Source organism: Marmota marmota, unplaced genomic scaffold (assembly GCF_001458135.2).
Source record: "Marmota marmota marmota unplaced genomic scaffold, marMar, whole genome shotgun sequence".
NCBI classification, from domain to species: Eukaryota; Metazoa; Chordata; class Mammalia; order Rodentia; family Sciuridae; genus Marmota; species Marmota marmota.
This window is the reverse complement of record NW_026000174.1, coordinates 20,973,779-21,000,569: the sequence shown is the minus strand read 5'-3', so window position 1 is coordinate 21,000,569 and position 26,791 is coordinate 20,973,779. Positions and strand designations below refer to the sequence as shown.

Genomic DNA, 26,791 nt, shown 5'->3' with positions numbered 1-26,791 from the left:
ACACCCTTCAGTTCTATTTTACTTCCTTAAAATAGCAGCAGAGAAACTTTGATAAATGGTGTCTGCCACAGTTCACACAAGTTCATGGGTGTTTCCAAATCCCACATGTATTGCCCCAGGGAACCCACTGTCCTTACCCCAGCCCCCAGAAAATGCTAGTCTGTTCTTAGAACTATACAATTACTTTTTTTTTTTTTTAATTCTGGGGTGGAACCCAAGACCTCATGCCCACAGGGAGAGCATCTATCACTCTGCTACACCCCCAACTCTACCATTACTTTTAGAAATGTAAAAAAGTAACTGGCTAACTTATCTGCACTTCGGAACCACCTTGCAGGGAAGGGGCTTAAAAAATAATAATGTCTGTGACCCACCCCTAGAGGGTCTAATTTAATGGGCTAGAGGTGTGGCCTGGATATTAGGAATCTTAAAGTTCCCCAGCTCTGGCTATAGTTCTTGTATAGGTCACCAGGACATCAGTTCTCATATAAATCCAACAAGAGACCTCAGAGATGAAAAGTTCACCTGAGAGAAACCCAAGAAGATGTTCCCAGGCCTGTTTTCATGCAGGGACTCTCTCCTGTTGATAACTCCATTCCACTCTCCACTGCAAGGCAGGCCACTTTCTTTTCTTTTTTTTTTTTAACATTTATTTTTTAGTTTTAGGTGGACACAATATCTCTATTTTATTTTTATGCGGTGTTGAGGATCGAACCCAGTGCCCAGCGCATGCCAGGTGAGTATACTACCACTTGAGCCACATCCCCAGCCCAGGCCACTTTCTTTATATCTGTGAGATAGGTAATGTTACTTTCCCACAGGCAGGCCCCAGGCTGTGGGAAATAAATAAATTTATTTATTTATACCTGCCTCATTTCACAACGGATTTGGGCTCTCTGTACTGTTCTGTTAGAATTGTGGGTAATTACACTGTATCTGTAGGTTGGGTCCTTATTTTCTGCCACAGATCTACTCAAATGCTACAGGGGAGAAAAACCTCTTTTCACTGCCCATGGTCCCGGCCTGGACTTGGCAAAGACCAGGGAACAGCTGCAAGCACACAAAGCAAGCCCTCTCATGTGACCAACCTGGAAAGACAGGAGCCTCAGCACATGACACAGACTGGCACCACAGCCTGCACTTGTGACCCAAACTCAGCTGAATTAGACACACACATGGGAACCACTTTGAAGCCCCTCTCAAGAGGCATGCTGCCCTCAGTGCCACACGGCATGCCTGCTGTGGTAGACAGTTGCTTGCCTGTTACCTGGCTTCCATCCAGATTCCAGAATATTAACCAAGGTTCTCTGTGTATTGGGGATTGTTCACAGTAAACTCAACACAGGCAGCACTCCCTAAAAGCTTTCATGATGAGGGTATATAGGCAAATATAACCTGATGAGCTTATTTGCTTAGTGTTACTTTTATTGCATTTAAAGCCAAAAGAGAGAAGCAAGTGACAGTAAGGCAAGATGAGGTAGAGGTGGTGTCCTCACCCTTAAGCTGGCTTTCTGGAGGAAGTAGCTTTTGAAAGACCTATAGGAAGGTCTTGTGCAGACGTGAAAACTGACTTAAGAGGGAGACTATTATTTTTAGACTGAACTATGAACACACTGATTATAAATGGCTGGGTGAACAAAAATAAATATTTGATGCTTCCTTGGGCAATGGAAAGACTATGAGATTTGTAGCAGTTTCTAGCTCTTTCATTTTGTGGTTGTGCTACTTTCAACAACTCACCTAGACCCTTTCTTATCTAGAATGGCAATTGTAAAGATTTGTACATATCTCACAGAGTGAGAATTAAATAATATGCAAATACTTTGCAACTAAAAAGTGGTATTCAGATGTTAATGTTTTTACTCTATTATAATATTTACTTCACTTGGTAGAAAGGCAAGACTAGGGGAAATAAAGATTAAACATCGATAAGAAATAGTACTTTAGTTGGGCAGTGAAAAATGAAAAAAAAATATTTATGGGTATTTGGGAAAGACAGAAGAGGAGTCTGAGTATCTGTGGGGACATATGATTCTAACTGTTAAGGGATAAAGGCAGAGTTAAAGCAAATGCTGGAGAACAAAAAAGAAAAGTCTAGAAGTCAGCAGGACCAGAATGTAGCTGGCCATGAGGGCCAGGACATGTGGATGAGTAATGGACTTTGTTGAAAATTCTCCAATGATGGACTCTCATTTATGCTCTTGGAAGATTCCTAATGCAGTACCACCTGGGAAAGGATGCATATGTATTCCCACTTCTACAACCTATTCCTGTGTGTGACCAGAGTGATACTACATTGTGAAGAGGTTGTGGTCTCAGTGTCCCAGAGAGCAGCTGCGAAAGCCATGATGTTACTCTCCCTCCCTCCCAGTTGCAACATGTTACTCCAGAGGCAGCTTTCTCTTTGTCTGGAGTCTGTAAAGGATCTGGTTTCCTTCATTCCAGGCATAGAGCTGCTTATCTCTGGGATTGTAATGGATCATGGAATGGCTTCTTGGCCGCCTGGGGAAGAACAAGTTGGACAGATTCTCCTCCCTGATAGTGTCCAGTGGATCATAGATGCAGGTGATGCGATGCGGGCCCTGGCCACCAGAACTGTAGACTACATAGAGAACCCCACACATGAGGAATGAGGCTTCAGCATCCTGGCTTCTGCAAGGAGTATCCCATGAGTGCTCCACTCCCAGTGTGCCAGACTCAATTTTTGTGAGAACCAAATGGCCTTGGATGCCTGGACCTGAGTGAATGGCCCAAAGCCCATGCTCATCCACAGCCAGGTCAATGTAAGTGAAAGGGGAGTGCTGGTAGACCAGTGCCCGGCCTGCCCCTCCTGGGAGCAGCATTCGATCTTCTACAGTCCTCTTCTGCAGATTATATTTGATTATCTCATTTAAAGTCCCTTGGTTGTGAAAAAATAGAAAACCTCTGTAGATCACCTGGCCTGATCCCTGCCAGGAAAGTGGTAGGTTTAGCTTCCGGGGAGGGGGTTTGGTGCTGTCCTCCATGAATGCCCGCATGTTTGCAAATTCCCAAACAGTGTTGTTTCTGGATCCAATTAAGAAATATACTTTTGGAGAGTCACTGCCAGCATCTTTCATCCAAGAGCCATCTGTGTCAATAGTCTTCTTCACTATTTTTAGAGACTTTATACTCGTCAGCATGTTATCACAGCCTGGCCAAACAGGAGAAAAAGGAGAGATTATTTAACATGAGATGTTTACTTTTGTGGAAGACTTACTATGCCTGGAATATCCTGTTTCCTTTCAGTTCTAATAGTGATAGGGAAAATTCTCAAGTCTACTATAAAATTATGGTCCTTAAAAGAAGAGTTCTCCTTAGGGAAATCCTAGGGCAAAAATGGAACACAGGTAAGCATTTCATGTTTTTCAGATAAAATGCATTGAAATTCCAGCATTAAGCCAAGCTCACTCTTTCATCTCTTATTTTCACAGATTGATTTTTCCCCCATATGGTTCAGAATAAATTTATTACATGAGTTATGATATGATTCAACGAATCAGAGACTAAATGAAGAATGGGTCTTTGGTAAGACAGTTGCTGTCCAGTTTCAAAAGTTAGCCATTTTATTCACTTCAGGATATAAGCAGCCCCTTGCTGTTTCAGAGACCCTTATCATTCAAGAGTACATAGAATTGGCACAGTGAGAATGACATGGGTGTGAAGACATGTAATTCAGTTCTGTTTACCAAGATTTTACTGGGTATCTACTGTGTATTTAGCTTACAAGCTTCTCAAAAGAGTGATAAGATTTGAGGATAAAAAATATATATATTGGTCCTAAACCATGAGGAGATATCTTCTATTGAAGGATTCTGGCATTCTGAAAAATTCTTAACATTGCTGCAACATTGTAAGAGCTCAAATCATCCATTTGTGAATTTATGGATATATTTAGTCAGAGACATTTAAAAATCTACAAGGCTAGGTGTTATGGGGTGAGGTATAATGGGTAGAGATGCAAAGATAAATTAGGCATGGTTCTTTCTTATTAGGTACATGCTTAGTTAGGATGTAAGATTGAAGGGTTTTTTGTTTGGATTATTTTTGTTTGTTTTTGTCTTTTTTAATATTTATTTTTAAGTTTTAGGTGGACACAATATCTTTATTTTACATTTATGTGGTGCTGAGGATTGAACCCAGTGCCTTGAGCATACTGGCGAGCACTCTACCACTGAACCACAACCCCAGCCCTGTTTTTGTCTTGTTTTTTACAAAAGAACATACATAAGGGAGATAACATTTGAGGTAGGGAAGAATCTGCATTTGATTTGGCCCTTGAAAGATAAATGAAGGGCTGGGGTTGTGGCTTAGTGGTAGAGCGCATGCCTAGGATGTGTGAGGCCCTGGGTTCGATCCTCAGCACCACATAAAAATAAATAAATAAAATAAAGATATTGTGTCCAACTACAACTAAAAAAACAATATTTAAAAAATTTAAAAATGTAAAAAAGAAAGATAAATGGAGTGGAACTCTGTAAAGAAGTAGAAAGAACATTCTAGAGAGTTAACAAAATCACTTTCAGGAAAGTCCTCCAAGATTAGGAAATGGAATGGGAGTATAACTCAGTGATAGAATGCTTGCCAAGCATGTGTGAAGTCCTTATTCAATCCCCAGAGAGAAAGAGAGATTAGGTAAAATAATACCTAATAAATTTAAACCAATACAACCTAAATACTTAATATTGTCTCAACTAGATGCAAATACCAATGAGTAGATTGGAGCCAGCTCTATTGCCTGGAACCTTGAAGATGGAGCTAAAGAATTTGGGTTTTATTCTATTGGCAGAAATATAACTATTGAAGTCATTGAGAAGGAAAAGACTGTCAAGGCTGTTCCATAGAGTAAGCTGGTAGCCTATGTATGATAGACTCACGAGGAAGAGAACAAAATCAGGGAGACCAATTAGGAGGTTATTTCTATAGTCCAAACAGGATGATAAAGGGTCTAAACTAGGTGGAAGAAGATGAAGTAAAAAGAAGGGGTTTACATTATTCTAGTTCTTTACTGCCATTTCAGAGTATTATTCCTCCACCTTCATGCATACACTCTTCCTTCTTTGTATCCTTTTCTTCTCTTTCCTTTTTTTCTTTCTTTCATGTGAATGTTTGTTACTAAGGGTTGAACTTAAGGGCACGTAGAGATAGGGCCTCTCTAAGTTTCTGAGGCTAGCCTTGAACTTGGGATCCTCCTGCCTCAGCCTCCTGAATTAAATGACAGTTTGCGCCACCATGCCTGGCCTCTTCTTTGTATCTCACCCTTTATGTTTCAACTTCTCTTAGCTTAATTGCTGATTGTTCTCCAGTATACTATGCCATATGCACAGAGTACTTCTTCAACTCCTTGAAAACTTCCTTTTAAACCACTTTAGCAAAACCCTTCAATGGGCATATTTTGAATCCCCCAACCTCCAGAACCGTTGTATGTTAGAAATCAACAATTGTAATATCCCACCTTTCCAACAGTATCTTACCCTTCCATTTCTCCCTCCTTGTTTATTTGAAGTGCTGTGGATTAATAAATCTCTTTTATTTATTTTTTCATGGAATACTATTTTTATTGGTGCAATATAATTATGCATAATAGTGGGATTCATTATGTCATATTCATCCATATACATAATTTGGTCATTCTCATTTCCTTGTACCTTCCCTTTCCTTCCCCTCCTCCCTCCCACATCCTCTTGTCTGAGGATCTCCTTTCCATTATTATCAGTATCAGTATTTTAACTAGTATCTTACAGATTTCATTTCCCAGTACTTCCCCCATGCCCTCCCCTCCTCCCTCCCTCTCAATCCCCTTCCTTTACTCCATTGGTCTCCCTTCTAGATAAATTTCTTTTAATATCAATTCCTTAAGAGGTTGTGACCACTTTAAATATGTCCACCCTAAAATTATCTACTAGAACACCTTTCTTATTTCTTTGAGATCACTTATTTTTATTGATAATTTTTTTGTTTTATTTATAAGCTCATTGTCCATCTCCCCAACTAGACTCCACAAGAAAAAGGCCTCTGTCTTCATGTTTAGTATTGTGCCCTAATGACTAACTCAGTGCTTTGAAGGTTCTGTACATGTCTATTGAATTAATACAGAAAATAATTTCATTTAAGCAGATATTTTTCCTAGGATCTAAATAGCACTGCATATCCTGAATTCTGACCACAGGCCCATCTTAAGTAAATAATCACTTGAAAAGTACTTTAATGCTTTTAAGACACTTTCAAATCCATTATTTTCACTTAAAAAAAAATTCCAACCTTCTGAAGGGAACATGTGGCAGATGTAGGGGTGGGGAGCAAGTGAATCTGGGAAGAGCTGAGTCCCAGTCAGTCCTTTCTGTGGTTATGTTACTACTGGCTACTCCCAGAGGCAGAGAGACTTTGCCTGGCCCACTCTATGGCCAGGGAAAGACTTGAGGGTAAACTACAGTAACAGTAATCTCTCAGCCATCAGCAGTCACCATGTCTCCATGCTGACAGGCTTCACCAGTCTGAGGACTTGCTTTCCTTTAGCCTCTAGGTCACCACTTTCCTGAGTGTCCTGGCCTATAGGAAGCCAGAGTCCTGGGAAGGCACATGGGAACCTTACGTATTTCAGGAGCAGCCAAGAGACGGACTCTTTAGTACTCTTAACTACTAGTGGCTATAGCATTTTTGTGAAAGAGGACAAATGAGCTGTGCTGTTTACAGGACCCCTTCTCTGCTTGAGCACAGGAGACCTTTTCCAGTGCCACAAGCTCAGCTTGTCTGATGTGAAGCTTCTGCTCTTCCCAGATCCTATATTGACCATAGAGGATAAATGAGTGAGGCTTTAAGCCTGCAAGGACTTTTATGGAGGAAGAGGGGGTCCATGGGTTATTAGAGAAGCCTAGAAGCTATTCCTTATTAAGGAATGAGCACAGGGCTGAAGAAGTTAATAAATGTCTGACAATAAATAAAATATATTTGATAATATTCTAGGCTCTTTGTATTAACTTATATAATTCTTATGAATTTCAGTGGTAGATAGTTTAATCCCCCTTTTCCAAATGAAGAAAAATTAAGGCTTGCACAAGTTACTTGGAAAGGTCACTCAGCTATGGGGAAGGAGTCCTCTGAGCTCAGTTCAAGCTGAAAGGCAGGAGCTGGGGCACCTGTGTCAAGCCTCAGCAGCATATTGGTGAGCGTGTATGGTGGGAAGGAGAGGAGAGTGATATGTCCTGGCATGAGGGCCATGGACCTCTGAGGATGACAGGATATCTGTCTTGACTAGGTGCCCCCCTGCCTACCCATCCTTCTATCTGGGAAGAAGGCCAGCAGGCTTGCAGCCCAGCTATGGAAGGACTGTGTCTAAGAATAAGGCACGTGAATGTCTTACCCAAAGAAAACATTCATTTAAAATACAGAAGAAACAAACACACACTTTCTTCCTTTTCCTTCTATGCCTCCTTTCATTGAATGCAGAACCCTTAGAGAAATAACAAGACAGTGCTGATATATGGTTAGGATCAGGGAAATGCAGCTCTGGGGAAAAAGAAAAAAGAAATTCTCCCATGTTCTCCCTCTGCTTTTACTACCCCTTCCTTTGTAGATGGAACCCAGGGCCGGGAGTCAGAGACCCAAATCCAGAACACTGTATCCCCTAAAAGTCCCTTTGTCAATTCAGTCTTGGTTCTACCATGAAGGGTTTTAGGCTAAATGCTCTCTCATTTTCTTCAGGGATGATCTTCTTTAAATATTATAAGTCATTCTTCTTTTAGAATTTAGGGAGAGTACATTTTCAGTGTTTCAGTAAAGGAGTAAGTTAAAATTTCCTGCTGTGCTTATCTTGAGAGGAGACAATTAGCAGAAGGAAAAAGTTGAAGGATTGGAAATAATAAATATAAAACCTTTGAGTCCAGTCAAAATGCAAATTACTTATCAGAGACAATGGCATGCAAGGTTTCACCTGCTAACCAGAGAAATAAAATCTGTTTCCCCCCAGGCAGAATTGCAGACAAGCAATTAGGGTTGAATTTGGCCCAAGGCCTCACAGTGAATTCTTAGGCAAATATATCATTTATTTGAATCTTTTAAAATATTTCCCTTATTTTATATAACAGTCTCCAGGCCTTGTGAGATTTGTCCCTCTCTAAGACAGAGAGACTCACTCTGAGTATTAGAAATAATGGTCTGGCTGACAGTAGATTATAATTTTGGGGGTGGGCTGTAGGAGGGTAGGTAGACACAGGGAAACCAGGTTAGGAATTTGTAAGTTTATTCCAGATGAGAGATAACCAGCTAGTGAGGGGGCATGGAAAGATTGGCATGGATTCAAGAAGCAGAAAAAGAGAGGTTAGGTCTTAGTTAACTGATTAGATCAAGAGTCAGATGATAACAGACCAGACTCAAAGATAGGGTGCAGGATGCTGAGACAGCAACAAAGAAGGAAAAACAGGTTTTCATGGGAAGAGTGATAAATTCATAGAAGGAGGAGAAGGAAAAAAAGGAAGAGAAGAAGGAGGAAAGAATTCCTCTAAAATGATGATAATTTGGACTACTTTTTGAAATTGTTATGAAACTTGACTTGTTCGACTATCTAAATTGTATCCATGTACATTTGTCAGTACATCAAGTGATAGGAAGGATATTAGGCATTGGGATGATAAAGATCCTAGTGTCAGACTAGTGGTCAGTATATAAAATTTCATGCTATTACAATAAAATTGTCTGTGTGGACTTAATTATCCTAGAGGTTTGGGCCATTTGCTTTTTTCCCCCACAGAACACATTTCAGATATCTCAGTGTAGCACACAAGGTCCTCAATCTGAACTTTGTCTTATCATTTCCCCACCACGCTGGATTGGTCTCTAGACACCAGGGCACTGGCCTTCCACAAGTTTTAGACTTTGCCATACTTTTCCTTAATTTGATTTTGCTAAATTTGGACACATCTACTCGTCTTTCAAAACAAAATTCTCTGACTGTTGGAGAGCAGTTACCTGCTCCTTAAGCGCCCAAAGCTTTCTATGTAGCCCTCTTCCAGGACAACTCCCACTGCTGGATTAGAATTGTGTATTTATTTTGTTTCCTTGCAAGAACTTTAGACAGAAGTTGTCTCTTTTTTGTTTTCTTATCTTTGGTGCCTGGTTTAGGGCACAATATAAATCACCTTCACTATTCAAACTCTTAATGCTTACACTCCATACTCAAGAATCAGGGAGGTTCAAATAAAGTAGTATTTGTCCAAACTTTCAATCTCAACTTGTACTATATGAATTTTGAAATAAAATAGATGAGCAGGTACTATTTCACTGTCTGAATGCTTCAGAGAAACACAAATCTTGTTTGAAATGTACTCAGTGAGCCATAGTATGGTTTGGCATTACTGGAGAGCCATGAATCCAGGATTAGGCTGAAACAGAGTACAATAACTGTGCTCTATGTATTGGTCTTGGTGAGTCACCTTCAGTAAATCCATACTATATGTTTTCCTAGGTCCCAACTTTTCTAGGTTACTAAATTCCGAGTATTCCAAGGCATCCAATACCAAGTCCTGACAGCCTTATTGGTGATTAGTAAAAGATTATGAGAAAGATAACAGACTTGATCCATGCCCCTTCATTTGCATGGCTTTGTGTTGCCAATGGCATCAATCTGAGTACATCAGGGGAATGTCTGAAAGCTGCAAGGATGTGTAGTCTCTGAGTGTGAGTCTGGCCTTCTTCCACCAGGGTGTCCTGACAGCTGGAGCCCAGCATGAACAACTCCCTTCCAATGCCTCCTTTGGGCCATCTTCCTATAACCTACTTACTGTAATTCTTTTTTTTTTTCTATAGTGCCTATTATATTCTTTCTGACACTATACATTTATCTGTTGACATATTGTTTGACTCCCCTCAATAGAATATAAGCTCGATGAGATCCAGGGCTTAGTCTTATCCATTTTATTCACTGCATTTTCTGTCCTGGAATAGTATCTGGTGTGCAGTATAATTTTTTATTTTAATTACAATTGTAGCAAATATTAACATTTATAACAAACCTCTTTTGGGTCCTGAATAATTGTTAAGACTGTAAGGAGTTCCTGAGACTGAAAGATTGAAAACTACCATCCTAGAACATCCGGACTAGTCAATACATGCAAATGGCCAGTCCTCTGGGGGATTTCCAATCAAACAGAGTGGACTTTGCATCAATTATCTGACTGTTGCAACATCTCTTAAGTATTCCAAGGTTATAATTATGAACTTCTTGTTTTCATCTACTTCTCATTTAAAGACTGAACTGCTTTTTTGTTTTATTTTTTTCTTTTGCATAATGTTTTGTTGTTATTGTTTTTAAATAATATTCTTACCAATTAGAAAAATATGAAAATGTTCTGAATTTCTCCTTTTTTCCTAGCAAGAAAACAGGGTCATTTTCATATTTTCCAGTGGATTCTTTCTATGAAATAAATCTCACTTCATCCTGTGCTTTCCACCCTCTCTCACAATGTGATGGTCTAGGGTCTATTTGCCTGAACCTGAACTTTGCAGTCGCCTTCTCACTGATTCTTATGTTTCTTCTCAAAAACACCAATCACACTCATGTCTGGTTCCCTGTTTTCATATAGATACTTGCATATTAAAAACTCTTCTTGGTTGCTACCTTTTTCCATGAACTTTGAAACCAAAAGCCTGATGTTGATGCAATTAAACATTATAGTGGAACGATGGACTCTGGAGCTGGAATTGGAATCTGCTTTAGCCAAAAGAATGTAGTCAAGGCGGGTGGACCAATGGTACAGAATAGAGGACACAGAAACCAATCCACAAAACTACAACTATCTTATATTTGATAAAGGGGCTAAAAGCATGCAATGGAGGAAGGATAGCATCTTCAACAAATGGTGCTGGGAAAACTGGAAATCCATATGCAACAAAATGAAACTGAACCCCTTTCTCTCGCCATGCACAAAAGTGAATTCAAAATGGATCAAGGAACTTGATATCAAATCAGAGACGCGCCGTCTGATAGAAGAAAAAGTTGGCTACGATCTACAGTCGGTGGGGTCGGGCTCCAAATTCCTCAATAGGACACCCATAGCACAAAAGTTAATAACTAGAATCAACAAATGGGACTTACTCAAACTAAAAAGTTTTTTCTCAGCAAAAGAAACAATAAGAGAGGTAAATAGGGAGCCTACACCCTGGGAACATATCTTTACTCCTCACACTTCAGATAGAGCCCTAATATCCAGAGTATACAAAGAACTCAAAAAATTAGACAATAAGAGAACAAACAACCCAATCAACAAATGGGCCAAGGACCTGAACAGACACTTCTCAGAGGAGAACATACAGTCAATCAACAAGTACATGAAAAAATGCTCAACATCTCTAGCTGTCAGAGAAATGCAAATCAAAACCACTCTAAGATACCATCTCACTCCAGTAAGATTGGCAGCCATTAGGAAGTCAAACAACAACAAGTGCTGGCGAGGATGTGGGGAAAAGGGTACACTTGTACATTGCTGGTGGGACTGCAGATTGGTGCAGCCAATTTGGAAAGCAGTATGNAGAGACAGACCGACCGACGTCATACGAGATCACTCCTTCATTAGTCTCTGATGTGATTCTGCAATACTGTGTATGGGTGAAGGATGGAGTTCATACCACTGAATCAAAGTGTCAAATATGAAATATGCCAAGAAATTTGTCAACATTTTGACAACCCTCAATAAAAAATTCAAAAAAAAAAAAAAAAAAGAATGTAGTCAAAATGGCCATGCTAAGGGGCCTTGTGTGCTTCTGTCTTCTCTCTGCCATCTGCTTCCATCATCAGAATGAGCTCAAGTCAGCCTCCTGGAGGATCAAAGACCAAATGGAGGAGATGCAAGTCACCCCAGATGAGTCCCTCCCCAACCAGCCATCCCCAGATAATGTACCATGGGTTGCAGATTCACAAGCAAGTCATGCCTGGCCCAGGTCAACAGAACTACCTGGCCACCCTGTAGACCCATGGGAAATAATAAATGCTGTTTTAAAGTCTTGAAGTGATTTGTTATGTGACATCATTGTAGCAACAGACAACTTATATGGGGCAGGATAGAGGTGAAGAATGGTGAGCAGACAAGGATGCTGAGATGTGGCTAGCTTGTCTGGGGCAGTGTGCACTACTGGATACAGCAGGAATACGGGGTTGGGAGATGGGGCTGTGTGAATCTCTGAGCCACAGCTTCTACATATGAAAGTTGGGGTTGTCTAGTACGACTGTCATGGGCATTAGACAAGATAACAGATAAAAGGGCTTTATTCAATCCCAGGCCAATTGTTACCTTCATTTTCTAACAAATTGCTTTGGTTAGAACACATGGATCTCCTACCCTGATTTAAGCACTGTGATAGTCCTGGGAAACGGCATGAATATTTTAGACATGCATGTAATATATTTTATGTTTTCAGGCTAGCAGGTCAAATGGACAGCATAAGCATCAGAGACAAGAAGGAGTGACACAGATAAAACTGAGAAATTTTAAAGTTGCTGTGTTTGCTTGTTGGCTTCTGATCTACTGTTACAATAAAAATAAGTACAATAAACACAGTGAAAACAGTATTCACAGTTTTTATTTAATTATCAGATACTCCTGTTATACAGAAAAATAAATTACTTAAAGAAGGCTAAGCTGGTCTCAGGTTGTAAAAGGCTTTCTTGATGTTTTATGGAGTTTGCTTGACCTTGTAGGTTAGGAATTATCATTGAAGCAGCTAAGGTCGTGAGATGTTGACTAGCAAGGTAACACTGGTGGCCACAGAGGAGGAAACAGGGACTGAGGGGAGGCAAGAAAGTCAGTGAGGAGCCTCTCACAGTAATCAAGACTGGGTATGATCAGAGATCAGTGCAGGTGGAAAGAACACATTTGCCAGATATTCAGAAGTAAGAATCTATTGGATAGGGTGACTAGTCAGATGTAAACCAGAGGGAGTGAATGAGGTAAGGGGAAGCAGAAGGATTTCATTGTTTAATAAAAATCAATGAAGAAAATGAAGGGAACTAAAAACAAGGGGGTAGGGGAAGAAAATTGATCCTTCTTGGGCAGGACTTTAAAGAATGATTTAAGTCAGTCTCTTTATGAGTAGGAATCATCCTCAAATTGAAACCAAGAGAACATGGTCTTCGTACTGCCACACACAATAAAATTGGAAGCTTCTGGGCCCAGGCATCTACTCTCAGAATAGAGGGCTTCTACTTCCCATGCCTCTGGGGCAGCCCTGGAGATGGCTTTGCTAGCTTCAGTCTCTTCCTCCTGTGTCCCCTCAACCTTCCCTACTGCCAGTCCATTCTGTATGCTGTGGCCAGAATGAACTTTCTAAAACCTTCATCTGAACCCTGGCACTCCCACGCTGATCTCTATTCAGCAGAGCAGCACAATGGATGAGGATGGCACAGGGGTAGGAGCTCATCTTGGTCTGAATCTCAGCTCTGCAGTCTCTTAGCTGTGCATCTTAGACAAATTATTTATCCTCTCAGTGTCTTAGTTTCATTTGCTATAAATTGGGGAATAATGCTGATACCTATCTCCTACAGTTGTCAGCATTACATGATATTAATAAGATGTATAAAATTCTTAAAGATCACCTGGTATGTAATAAGCACTCAATACATATTGGCTATTGTTAGTCTCATTTCCCAAAGTTTACAAGTATGAACTAGTTTAGCACAAAGAAACAGCTCTTTTCTGGCTCTTTAATCTCCTCTGTACAACATTCTCCTCTACCTGAGCTCTATTGAACACATAAACACACTGAACCCTATATACCTTTGTACTACCATAGGCTGTTCCATTTGCTTAAAATACCCTTAGCTTTTTTCCATGATTGGAATTCAGCCTGAAGATTACTTTCCAGAGTCTACAGTCCCCCCATCTCCATGGCAACCCTGACCCTATCTACTTAATGCCTCTCCCTGAGCTTCTATGACACACTGTATATCCCTCCATCAGAGCAGTTATCATTCTGGGCTGTTATTCTGGTTTGTGTAGGTGCCTTCTCCACTTAGCTGTAAACTTTTTGAGAAAAAAGATATTATCCTATCCAACATTCCATCTCTAATGCCTGGCACAATGTCAACATATATCTGAAATTCAGTTAGACATTTGTTGACTCAATGAACAAATGAGTGAGAGAGAATAAATGGATGTTTATACCATCTGCAGCCAAATGTTACCAGCTGATGTGATATGGCACCTTTCATTAGTGTCCCAACATATCCTCATAGACAACAGGGCTTCCAGATGGATAAACAAAGGAAATGTTAAGTACATAGGCATTTCGGGATCCATGAGCACCAGCTCTCCAGGGGGATGCCCAGGATTAGCTGAACTGTACACACACTTCCAGTGTTGCTGGCCTTGTGAATGTAGCAACTTCTGTGTGCATTGCACACATAAGCACTTTCATGCTCTTCTGTATTTCCCCTGCAGGCATACCTGTAGTCTCCTCCTTTGTGGTAAATACATCTATTGCAAATTACTTCGACTTCTTTTAATGTTGTGTTCCACTCATCACAAACTAACAGACTTTGGGAGTTGGCTCAAAGAAAATGTTTCATTTGACTTCCAGTGGATTATTTGTTTAGTCCTTTTGTTTTTTATTTTCTGGCTTTTTAAAAATGGATTTGAATATGGAGCATGAACAATTTCTCTACCTGCATGGATCCCAGAGGTATTTAAATATGCTGCAGCAGACTTTCTTCTTTGAAACATGATCTAACAAAAGATGTGAGTTATTTAATTCAGTAGGGTCAGGGTTACTTGAGGTAACTTTTGTGCACCCTTTGCAATAAAAGAAGCTGTTCTAAAATAGGAAGTAAAATAAATTTTTTAAAAAAGCCATTATAGCAGATTTTAACTTTCTTAGTAAGTTTTCTTCAAAAGATATTTACAAGTTAAAAAGAAGTTAATACCTTTATCCAGTCAAGAATGCAGCCTGTGGAATCTTCCAAAGACTTTGGTTGGAGAATTCTTAGTCTATGTGTCTGAGGCCATAGTGCCTTGCCATAAATTGACTCGAGTACAATACAAAATCATATTTTAGCAATAACAATTTTTGTACTCAGGACTTGAAATTATTTAAAAATATAAGTTTGATTACATTCAGTAACACTCATTTTCAGTCTAAATTATGTATGTATGTGAAATAGGTGGGGAGGGAGGGAGAGAGAGGAAGAGAGATGGGGAAATTTAAGATTCTAAGAATTTTATTTAACCCTAAAAATCCCTGGGATTAAGATTTTGTGTGAATATCATTTAGGGATCATCTGAAGATAAAGTCTAAAGTCTAAAGTCTTGATAGCTATAAGGAATGGCCTCATTATAGAGCCATCTTCTTTTATTTATTACCCAAATATCTGGCCCTTAGTAGTTGCCATAGAAATATTCTTAACAGAAATGAGAACCACTTAGACTAATATGTATTAGAATTTCCCGGAAGTCTCCTCGGATAAAAAGGTTGAATTTTCCAAAGAAGTTGCTTCATCTACTCTCTAGAGGTTTTTCTAAGAAATGCTCTAACACAGCAAGTATATCTGAATGAAACCCTGTGATTTGACTTCTGGGAAACTCTCCCTGGCCACAACCCCAAGATGTTTGTCTATGCAAGGAAGCCGATTTGAGTCTTTAGGATTTTAGTAAAATTTCTGTAAATGGGACAGTCCTGGTAAGCCAAGGGTAGAAGATAGAAAGATTGGGAACTTCCAGGAAGAAGGTGGATTCAGGTATTTGAGGCACTGTGGTAGGCAGAATTCCAAATGGCCCTCATGATCCTCACCATAACCAAAGAATGACCTAATTATCCCCTCCCCTGGGGTATGGGCAGGATCTGGGCATATGAGAGGACAGTACTCTGTGACTGTATTATATTGTACGACAAAGGTGACAGGATTTTACAGATAGAAATAAGATTCCAAATCTGTTGATTCTGAGTTAATCAAAAAACGAAGATGATGGTTTAGGGGACTGAGGCAGGAGAACTGCAAGTTCAAAGGCAGCCTCAGCAACTTAGCGAGACCCTGCCCTGACTCAAAATAAATAAATAAATAAATAGAGCTGGGATGTGACTCAGTAGCTAAGCATGCCTGGATTCAATCCCTGGTACCAAACAACAACAAAACAAAAAGCAAAAAAAAAAAAAAAAAAAAAAAAANGGCGAGTGCGCTACCGGTTGAGCCACATCCCCAGCCCCTCTAACAAATTTTCTAAAAATGAAAATATTATTTGAATATACAGTTTACATATAGTCTTGAAAAAGAATGTAGAGGGGGCTGGGGTTGTGACTCAGTGGTAGAGCGCTTGCCTAACATGGCCAAGGCCCTGGGTTGGATCCTCAGTACCACATAAAAATAAATTAATTAATTAAAGATATTGTGTCCAACTACAACTAAAAAATTAAAAATTAAAAAAAAAAAAAGACGATTATAGGAGGCCTACCATAATCAGATAAAAACTCTTAAAAGAGGCACTCTGTACTTCTGAAGAGAAGCAGTCTCTTTTTGGCCTTGAAGGAGCAACAGACATGCTATGAACAACCAATGGAGAGGGAAGACTCTGGAAGCCAGAGGTCTCAGTCCTGTAACTACAGGCAGCAGACTCAGCTAAACTGTGCATGGACTCCTGACTCTCAGAAACTGCGATAATACATCTGTATTGCTTTAATCTGCTAAATCTATGGTAATTTGTTGGGCAACATTAGAAGATGGATACCGGCATAGTTACTAACAAAAATGGCAAAAGGGAAGAAAAAAGCAGAGGCGGCACAGTATGTAAAATACGAAATGACACAGAGTTGGGGAAAAAAAGTGGCATTATGAAGTCTAACCTTGGACTGAGAAACTTGGAAAATAGATAGGTCAGAGGAGCACTAATCACAAGGTTGTAGTTGTTAACCTTTCCCTAAACCAATCTCTGCCTGGCCTCTGCCATCAGTATCTCTTCTAGAAACAATTTCTATGGCCTCCTCCATGTGAGGCCCTGTCCTACACTCTGTAAATACTGAAAGAAGATGTCAACATGCTCATGGCCTAATTGAGGAGTCAGATACACACAAATATGAGTGATTAAGCATGCTAAATGCTGTGTGTGTGTGTGTGTGTGTGTGTATACACACAAACACATGTATAAGTATATATATGAATATATATAAGAAGCAGCAGCTGAGATCAGCTTGGGCCATTATATAAAAGGCTCAGAGAGTAGAAAGGATTTTTGTTGTTGTTGATAATTAGTGGTGAACAAAAACAAAAAATGCTATGCAGAGGAGTGATAGGATCCACGTTGTGTTGTGAGGAGGTCTACCCGTAGCAGATGGATTGTAGGAGGCAAGAGAAGCTGGCACAGGATGCAAACGAGTCCCGTTCATTCCTATGTCCCGTGCAGCCCACCCAATAGAGGAGGGCAAGAAGTATTGGCTGAATCATAAACAGACACATCATCAAACCAAGAGTTCCAGAGTCAACAGGCATGTAAGCAACAGTCTCTGGGAGGTTGAGAGAGAATTTTCCATTTACCACAGAGTTGGGAGAGAAGATATCTGAGCTCCAGTGTGTGAGGGATGAGATAGGGGTTTAAAAAGCATCAAATCCAGTGTCAGGATTGCTTATCAGCTCCAGTTGGGAGTGGAAAAGGGATAATCTCAAAGCCTGAGGACCTGAGGTGTCCAGGGAATAGGAGCAGCCTAGGAATCTGATTCAGCAACACCCTTCAGGCTTGGGCCACACTGGCACCTAATCTTTCACATCACCTTTGTGTGTGTGTATGTGTGTGTGTGTGGTACTGGGAAGTCAAACCCATGGCCTCTTGCGTGCTAAGTAAGCACTCTACTGCTGAGCCACACATGCACACACATCAGCTTTTTAGGCAGCTTCTGTTCATCCTTGGGTGACTCCCCCTTTGTCCCCTTCCCACTTTCCTTCCTGTGCTTCATCTTTATCCCCTATCTGCTCACTTCTCAGAATGATTCATATCAGGACAACGTCAAGGCCAAAATGGACCACTGACTTGACCAATTTGATCAACTCCTTCATACTATAGATAAAGCACCCTCTTCTTTGTATTCTGACTCAGAGTTAAAATGGTTTTTTTCCCTTCTTTTTATCAAAGTCTAACTGATTCCTCTGGGTTGACCATCCTTCATTCATTTTGTTGTTTTTGTTCACTCAGTTACTCCCTGACAATTATTTATTTGAACACAGATACTATTCTAGGTACTCTCCAGTACCTAGAATATTGGACATGAAATAGCGTGTCCAGGATCTCAGAGAGTTGACATTATAGCTGGAGAATTAGAAAATAAGCAGTGAGCAAATAAATGAACTGTAATATCTCAGAGTTTCAAGTTGCTATGGTTCGAATGTGTCTCCCAAAAGTTCATGTGTTGAAAACTTAATCCTCAGAGTCCTATGTTAATAGTATTTGGAAGCAGGTCCTTTGGGATGTAATTAGGATTGGAGCGATCATGAGAGGCAATCCTCCATGATTGCATTAGTGGCTTTATAAGAGGAAGAGAGCCCCCAAAGCACACTTGTTCTGTCACATCATTTGGTGCCTTTTATCATGTTATAATGCAGCTAGATGGCCCTTGCCAGATGCCATGCAGTTGCCCAACATCATCCTCTTGGACTTTCCAGCCTCTAGAACCATGAAGTAAATAAATCTCTATTCTTGATAAATTACTCAGTCTGTGGCACTCAGTTATAGCAACAGAAAATGGACTAAGACATAAGTGAAAAAACAGTTGAGTAATAAGTGCTCCCAAACTCCTCTTGGGTTTTCTAGTCCAGTGTATTGCATACCATTCAATGACCTAAACCCAAACCCCAGGAGGCATCCTGAACTCATCCCTTTCTGTGTCCTTTACTTTTACTTTCAATTACAAATTACCAAACCACGTGGATTCCAGCTGTCAATGGCTCTCAAATTCACCTGCTCTTCTCTGTGCTATGACACCTAATGCCAACTTGCCCAAATCATTGCAGAATCCCCCTGACAGGTCTCCTCTCTCTCTCTGGTCTTGTCCTCTTCCTTCATAGCATGCCCTCTTAGAATAATTCAATGGTTCTCTATAGTTACTCCAGTAAAGTTCAACCTCCTTAGCACAGCATGCTAGGTCTTTCATCATCTGGGTCCTACTGAGCTCTTCAACACAGTTTTCCTACACAGGTTTCACTCAGCCCTATTTGCAGATCTGCTTATCAAGGTGCTACATATCCTTGTCCATGCCTTTATGTGTTCTGTCCTCACTTGACGTGCCTTCTGATCAATGTACTCTAACTTCTTTCAAAATTCAGATCAAATGTCACTTCATTTAGGAAGACCCTTCTTCTTCCAACAACCCATGGGGTTCTTATAAAAAAAAAAAAAAACTACAGTGAGAAGATATGTGAAAACTTTAGGTCTGTGATGACATTCAGCTTCTGATGTATTTCCCTGATGGAGTTTCTTGAATTTAGGGCAGACATAATTAGCACATGAATAAAGTTTTCTTATTTCCAAAGGTAGACTCTGAGGAGGGAGACTTGTCTCCCTTGTTGTTATAATGAAATGGACTCATGCACAGAAACTTTTCCTTCTACTTTGTGTGTTTGTTACATGATACTTTTGATTATAGTTTGAGCTACTTAATGGCCTGTAAGTGGCTTCTGAAAGATCACAAAATTGAAGACAAATTCCCTGGATATCACATCCCAGGCAGCACACATAGTCATATACATATATTAATAATCCACTGCAAATTCCCAGCCCTGAGGGTTGGCTGTTGCGTTTCCAGTTTCAGAGTGATGGTTTGGCATGTTGACAGCTGCTCCCTATTTCCAGGATACTAGATATAGAATCCACTAACCTGCTACTCTCCCTGGAAAGATCTGGGACCACATGCCTCCACCAAACCAAGGTCTATCAGGAAGCAAGCTCCTAGGTTAACCTCTGTCACTGTAGCCCTGACCTTCCATGGGGAATTAAGACACTCCCTGTGAAAGGAACAGCTACTTCTCCAGAAGGTATTTTTCCCTTGGACAACTGTTCCCTGCGCAGGTTGTTCTGCTAGCAGGTGCACACAAAAGCCCACAGCCACTTCTTATGCATTACTTGATGACACTCCCTAACTGTACCAGGTCTGCACCTTTCTGAATGTGACAGACCCTAGAAGGGGTAGTAAAAGATGCAGTTCTTACTTGCATTCAGCAGAGTTCGGATCTTTTTCTCTTCCTCAGCTTCTTGAAGTAGCTTTTCTGCCAGTGTCTTGTCTTCTGTTTCTACACATATGTCAGATTCTCGAAGGTATTCCAGGTAGTCAATCTCCCGCTGGGCACGTTCCACTCTCAGGGCCAGGTTATTTACTGCACTCTTATACTCACTGGTGTAGGTCTGACATCTTCCCAGCATAACCGATATGTTTTTTGAGAATTCTCGGAAGTCTTGAATATATGCCCTTGTTGCTTGGGTACATTTTTCCAGCCCTTGCTTCAGTCAGAAAATAAATTATTTAAGTACTGTTAGTTATTCAAATTACCCAAGTAATAAAAATAGCTATCATTCATAAAAAATACAAATAATCAAAAAAATGAGAAATAAATGTTACCCATAATCCTACATTCAAAAGTACTATTGATAATTAATATTTTTGAAAGATCTCATGTATTTAGTGATATACATATCTATGTTGTGTGTTTGTATTTATAACGTTGTATGTGTGTGTGTTTGTGTGTGTGAGATACTAGGAATTAAACTCAGGGCCTTGCACATGGTAGGCAAGCTCTCTACCACTGAGCTACATCCCCAATCCTTTTTAAAACATTTTTATTTTGAGACAGGATCTCACTAAATTTTCCTGGCCAGCCTCAAACTTGTGATCCTCTTGCCTCAGCCTCTTGAATAGCTGGTATTAAAGGTGTGCACCATTGTATTCATAAATATATGTTTCAAAATATGACTTTGTATATGTTTTGTAACATTTTTAACTTGCTGATATATCAACATTTTAATATCGATTAATATATATCTGTATCAAAAACTTTTGAGCCTTTTTAAATTAACAAGTAAAAGTTCTATGTGTTTATGGCATATACATGATGTTTTAATATATGTATACATTGTGAAAGGGCTAAATCAAACCTATTAATAAATGCATTACTCTCACATTCCTTTTATTTGTAATGAGAACATTCAAAATTTGCTTACTTGTCGATTTTAAGGTATGCAATATAGTTATTAACTCTAGTCATTATGGTGTAGGATAGATTTCTTGAACTTGTTCCTTCTAACTGAAATTTTGCATTTTCAACCAAGATCTCCCCATTGCTCCTACCCCTCAGCCACTTTCAATGACCATTCTACTCTGTTTCTATGAGCTCAGCTTTTTCAGATTCCTCTTATCAGTGAACTCATTCAAGGTTTGATTTTCTGTGGTTGGCTTATGTCACTTGGCATATGTCCTCAAGTTCACTTATGGCAATGCAAATGACCTCCTTTTAAGGCTAAATTGTATTCCATTTGGTGTATATACATTTTCTTTATCCATCTATATCATAATCAATAAGATATACCATTTCATTAATTGTATCCTATTATTTTTCTGTAATATTTATTTATTAATTTATTTATTGGTACCAGGGATTGAACCTAAGGGTGCTTTACCACTAAGCTACATCCTCAATCCTTTTTATTTTTTATTTTGAGACAGGGTCTCACTAAGTGGCCAAGACTAGTCTATAACTTGCGAGCTTCCTGCCTCTGCATCCCAAGTCACTGGGAAAACAGGCGTGTACCGCCACACCCACCTGTCCTACTCTCTTTTTTTTAAATAGCATGTCTTTACTTTAATAAGTTTTTTTTTCCCCAAATTCTCCAGAAAAAGCAAGACAACAACTTTTCCCCATACACTTTAAGCAACACCAATCTTCAAAACCATATTATACTCAAATAAATCCAGAATACATAAGGAATCATTTGAAAACTAAATCAAGATGATACTTGGAAAATGAAATCGTGCATTCTCATAAATATGATGCTTGATTTTTTGTGTGTACACCTGCCTTCTTTCTCAAAAATACCCAAGAAACTGTAATAATGATTACCTTTGCATAGAGGAAATACAATGAAGAAAGATGTAATCTTGTTTTTCATGTAATATCTTTCTACATATTTTAAACTTACTATAATCTTTTTTCTCAAGGGATTTTTTTTCTTTATTGATACATTATAATTATTCCAAATAATGGGATTCTTTGTGACATATCCACATGTGCCCACAATCTGGTCAATTTCGTTGGCCCAGCTTTCCCCCTGTTCCTCCCTCCCTATAATCCCTATCCTCTTAAGCTACTGGTCTCCTTTTTATTTTCATGAAATTCTCACCCCCACCCTACTTTACCAGTGAACTTCATCTCCAACCCTCTTTATTATTATTGTTTTGAGACAGGGTCTTAGTAAGTTGCTGGGGCTGATCTCAAACCTGTGATCCTCCTGCCTCAGTCACCTGAGTCGCTGGAATTATAGGCGAGAGCCTTTGAACCTTGCTCTAAAAATCCCCCATTAAAAAAAAAGTATTTGTTCCTTCTTAAGTGGTCATTTATGTAGCTTTCAATTTTCTTTTTTCATTCAAACAATGCTGAGAAGAAAAAAAAATTTACATTTTCATGTGCTTAACTTGTTTTCTTAGGATAAAGTTCCAGAAGTAAGCTCCATCCCCAACACCTGGCTCAGTACCAATCATAGAGTAGTCTTCAACAAATATTTGGCCAAAGAGTATATGTACTTAAAGCTCATTTGGCACAGTTTAACGAAAATCTCTGTAGCTCAAACATGAATATTTAAGGCATTTCATTTTGTAGGTAAAGTAATAGAGATATAAAGAGACAGGAAGGAGAAGACAGGAGGGATTAAAAGTAATTCCCTAAATCTATATTCTCTTTCTTCTTATCCCTCTGAGATGTCCCTCTCATGGTGGGAACTGTATTACTTAGTTATTAAGTATATTGACCAACAGTGCCTGCCACCTGGGACTTGGCTTCACCTCCAGGTCAGGACCAGGTGGGAAAATCTATAAAAGTCACATCCTTGTTTTTAAAATCCACATTCAGAATTATGAGAGTATCCCTCTGTGCATTATACCCTTGTCTGCACACAATCTCTTAAAGTATTGAAGGACAGTTTACAGGTTATTAGTAGCTCTAATCCCAGGGCAAGTTGGTGCAAAAGGCTGAGCATAATTATGGCATTTTTAAGTAGTGAGACTGGGAGGTTTGTGGAGAGGGAGCTAGTGAAGCAGCAACAAGAGGCCACTGGGCTGGAACATTTCGCCCACAGCCTTCAGGCCTTAGTCTGGCCACTGGACAATGTTAAGCAATGCATTCTGGCTGCCCTGTTGAATCATTTTTACCGACTGTAGCTAGATGAGCAAATCATTTGGACTTGAACATTTTTCAGGAAAATACAGAAAATAAATTGGAGATCAAAGTGTATTGGAAGATAAATAATATACCAATTATTTAACTTCTAAAAAGCAAAAGATTAAGTATGAAATAGTGGCTATCAATGCTAGGGTGTGGCAAAGACCAGGGCAGAGGATTACATTTGTTTTGAGAACCTGTCTGACTTACAAAAATGTTGGGTTTTATACATTTTAACAAAGTAGATGCCTAAATGCTTTCTCTCTACTCAACATAGTTGAAATATGCCATTTCTTAGTCCAAGTCCTGTTTGACCAAAAAAAAAAAAAAAAACCACTAAGACTTAGTCTGTCAGTATACTCTTATGACTTTTGACAGGGACATATTGGTTTATCAAAAAAAGACAAAAAACTAAAATATATTAACATCTTGATACAGTAAAACATGAAGAAAAAGTGACCCAAAGCTTTAATTTGTATATTTTAAGACATGAAGTATTAAATTTTAAATGTCCAGTATTTTGGACATTTACCTAACATGCTAGACAATGTTCTAAGTATGGATTAATGACCCAACACAAACCATCCCCAACTTCTCAGAGCTGGAATCTTTTTGTTAAATCTTCAGAATAACCTTAGAAAGTAATTTATATTATTATCTCCTTTTTATAGATGAGAAAAACTGCCAGATCAGAGAACAGAGGGAAGCCAAGGTCTGGGAGAATGGGCTCTAGAATTGGTGCCCTAAACTGATAAGACTACAGACATTTGTAAGTGTCACTTTAGCAATGGATTTATCACTTCCTATCTGTAAAACGTACATTCCAGTAGACAGTACAGCAAGGTGACTTCCAGGAGGCATGTTCCCTACGCAAGTTTCACAGATGTCACCTACCTCTAAGACTTGAAAGCGCTGGTAGATATAATGCACCATGGCTGGATCCTGGGCATACTGTGGTGGGGGCAGAAAGGCTGCAAGGAACAGAACCAGCAGAGCAGAAGCTCCCCAAAGGGCCACCATGATCCTGCAAACTCTGCCAGGAGTGGAATCTTAAAGTGGTTCTTAGAGAAGACTCAAGGGTCCAGGTGGTGGTCTTCTGTTATCTATTGTCTGCTTTGGGAAATCCTTGAAAAACAATGTCTTGCACAGCCAGAGAGCAAAGTCGGCTTGTTATTCCACCCAATGCATGATCTCAGTTTGTGAGCTGGTGATCAAGTCCAGCTGTTGGCAAAGTCAGTCCCTGGAGTCCTTGCAGGCTCACTTGGTGCAGAGAGCTTCCTGGGTTCAGCCTCTGCTGCCCTCACCCTTGACATGCACAGACCCTCCCCAGGCTAATGGCTGCACACAGCTTTCAGCTTTCAGTGTAGGAGGGGGTGGGGAGGCTTTTCCCCTGCTCCCCTGCCCCAGCTGTTTCCTTTTTACTTTTGCTTTCCTCCTCCCTAATAGACTCTGCGGTCCAATCAGAGGCCTGACCCAACACAAACCACCCCCAATAACTTCTGGAGTTGAAATCTCAGTTGAGTTTCTGGCATAAGTTCCCAGGATCTTTTTCCCAGAAGTTCTGTTGGGAGACCCACCTCTCCTCCAAACTTACTTTGCATTCCTGCAGCTCTTAAAGGCACAGCAAGGAAAAATGAACCCTGATCTACCCCTGTCTCTGAAAAGCCAGTGCACAGGGCTGCATTGCTCAGTGAGCAGAGAGGCACAATGAGCTACAGGCCTGGCTTCCCTGGGTTGAGCCCAGAAGATTTTTCTTAAGAAGAACAACAATTATTAAGATAGTGATGCTTCTAGAGCCAAGCCAAAGTGCAACTCCTTTGTAAGGAAGTCCTAGAGTTTTCTGTCACAAATGTCAGAATTCCCTTTAGACAGCTACAGGCTAGAAATACATAGGATTCAACTTCGGCAGTTTCCAATCGAGTTGAAGATAAATCATATCCCTAGAGCCAAGTGGTAAAATCTTCTAATTTTACACTTGCTGTTCAGGCTTTTACCTATCTCAACCACTCCTTCATGAGTGTGTTCAGGACTTCCCAAGGTTCTTTATCAATCACTACCAAGGTGGGGAAGATTGGGGTATCTATGAGATATGGAAAGACTTCTGGCCAATAATCAGAAGACCTTTGCATTTGGTCCCTGCAATAGACACTGGAAATCTGAGAAATTTCTATTGGCAGCCCTTGAAAGTTCTTGTCCCCAGTATATGTTCCTCCCCATTCCTCTTTAATATGACCTTAGCTCCCATTTCTCTCCAATCCTTTTGTCAAGTCCCAAACAATAGCTCCTCATTCTTAAAAACAATATCTCCTATTTCTGAGAACCTTCTTTGAACTTGAATTGTCCCTAAAACTAGTTGAACTTTAGTTGATCTCTTTAGCTAAATCTTTATTAAAAAATCCTAACTGACTCAGGCTCCTTCTTCAAGTGAGAATTCTCTCTGCAAAACTTCTCATCCTTGGCATTTTAAATAGTCTCATACAAAAGTGTTTTGGTGATTTTCTACCATGAATGCCTTAAGTCCTAACATTGAGATTGTAAACTAAGATGAAAAAGATTCAGTAGAGCAAAATTCTTGTCTCACAATTAATATTTGGGTGGATGCTGTCATTTGGGCTTTCTGCAGTATGCTTACATTATTTCTACATTGAAATACGCATTCAATAGTAATAAAACCTAAAGAATTACCAGACAGTCCATGAGGAAGGAATGTCCCAAGGATCCTCAGTCGCAGCACAAGTCCTCAGGTTGGTTCCAGGGCTGCTGTTGCCCCTATGACTCTGGCATGGGCTCCAAAGAGCTTGGCCCCATTCTGGGATGGACTCCCTTGTCTCCCTGCTAGTGATGCAGGCCCCTCACCACTCTCTCTATGGTCACCAGCTTCACAGGGACAAATCAGGCCTCTGACTGACCATACCTGGTCTTAGTTGGAAAGCTTTTTTATTTTTGGTACCAGAAATTGAATCCAGGGGCACTGAACCACTGAGCCACGATCCAAGCCCTTTTTTATATTTTATTTAGAAACAAGGTCTCATTGAGTTTCTCAGGATCTCACTAAATTGTTGAGGCTGGCTTTGAAATTGCAATCCTCCTGCCTCAGCCTCCTAAACTGTTGGGATTACATGTGTGCCACCAGGCCCAGCAACAGCTTTACTCTTTGTAATCCCAAAGAAGCACGAATCCCATTACTGGCAGCCGTAGGACTGATGATCCATGGGACAGACACAGAATGGAAACCCTCATTTCTTGTGACCAGAGGTTTCAAAAAGCAAAAAACAAACAAAAAAACTAACTTTGGAGATAGTCCCAGCTTTGACTGACACAAACTGGCCAGCCATGACCATCTTTATTTAGAGTATTCCTACTCATTGGGTGCTGTTGTTATGGGCCAGG

General features: G+C 39.9%; 1 protein-coding gene across 1 annotated transcript; it reads right to left on the bottom strand.

Annotated features, from left to right (window-relative positions):
* Nucleotides 1-1,404: 1,404 nt before the first annotated feature.
* Nucleotides 1,405-24,869, bottom strand: Olfml1 (olfactomedin like 1). The gene is made up of 3 exons (XM_015477590.2): nt 24,296-24,869; nt 20,186-20,474; nt 1,405-3,172 (listed from the first exon to the last, which is right to left on the bottom strand). Exons 1-3 carry the CDS (start codon nt 24,419-24,421, stop codon nt 2,382-2,384), a joined length of 1,206 nt encoding a protein of 401 aa, XP_015333076.1. The 5' UTR covers nt 24,422-24,869; the 3' UTR covers nt 1,405-2,381.
* Between the last annotated feature and the right edge of the window lie 1,922 nt (nt 24,870-26,791).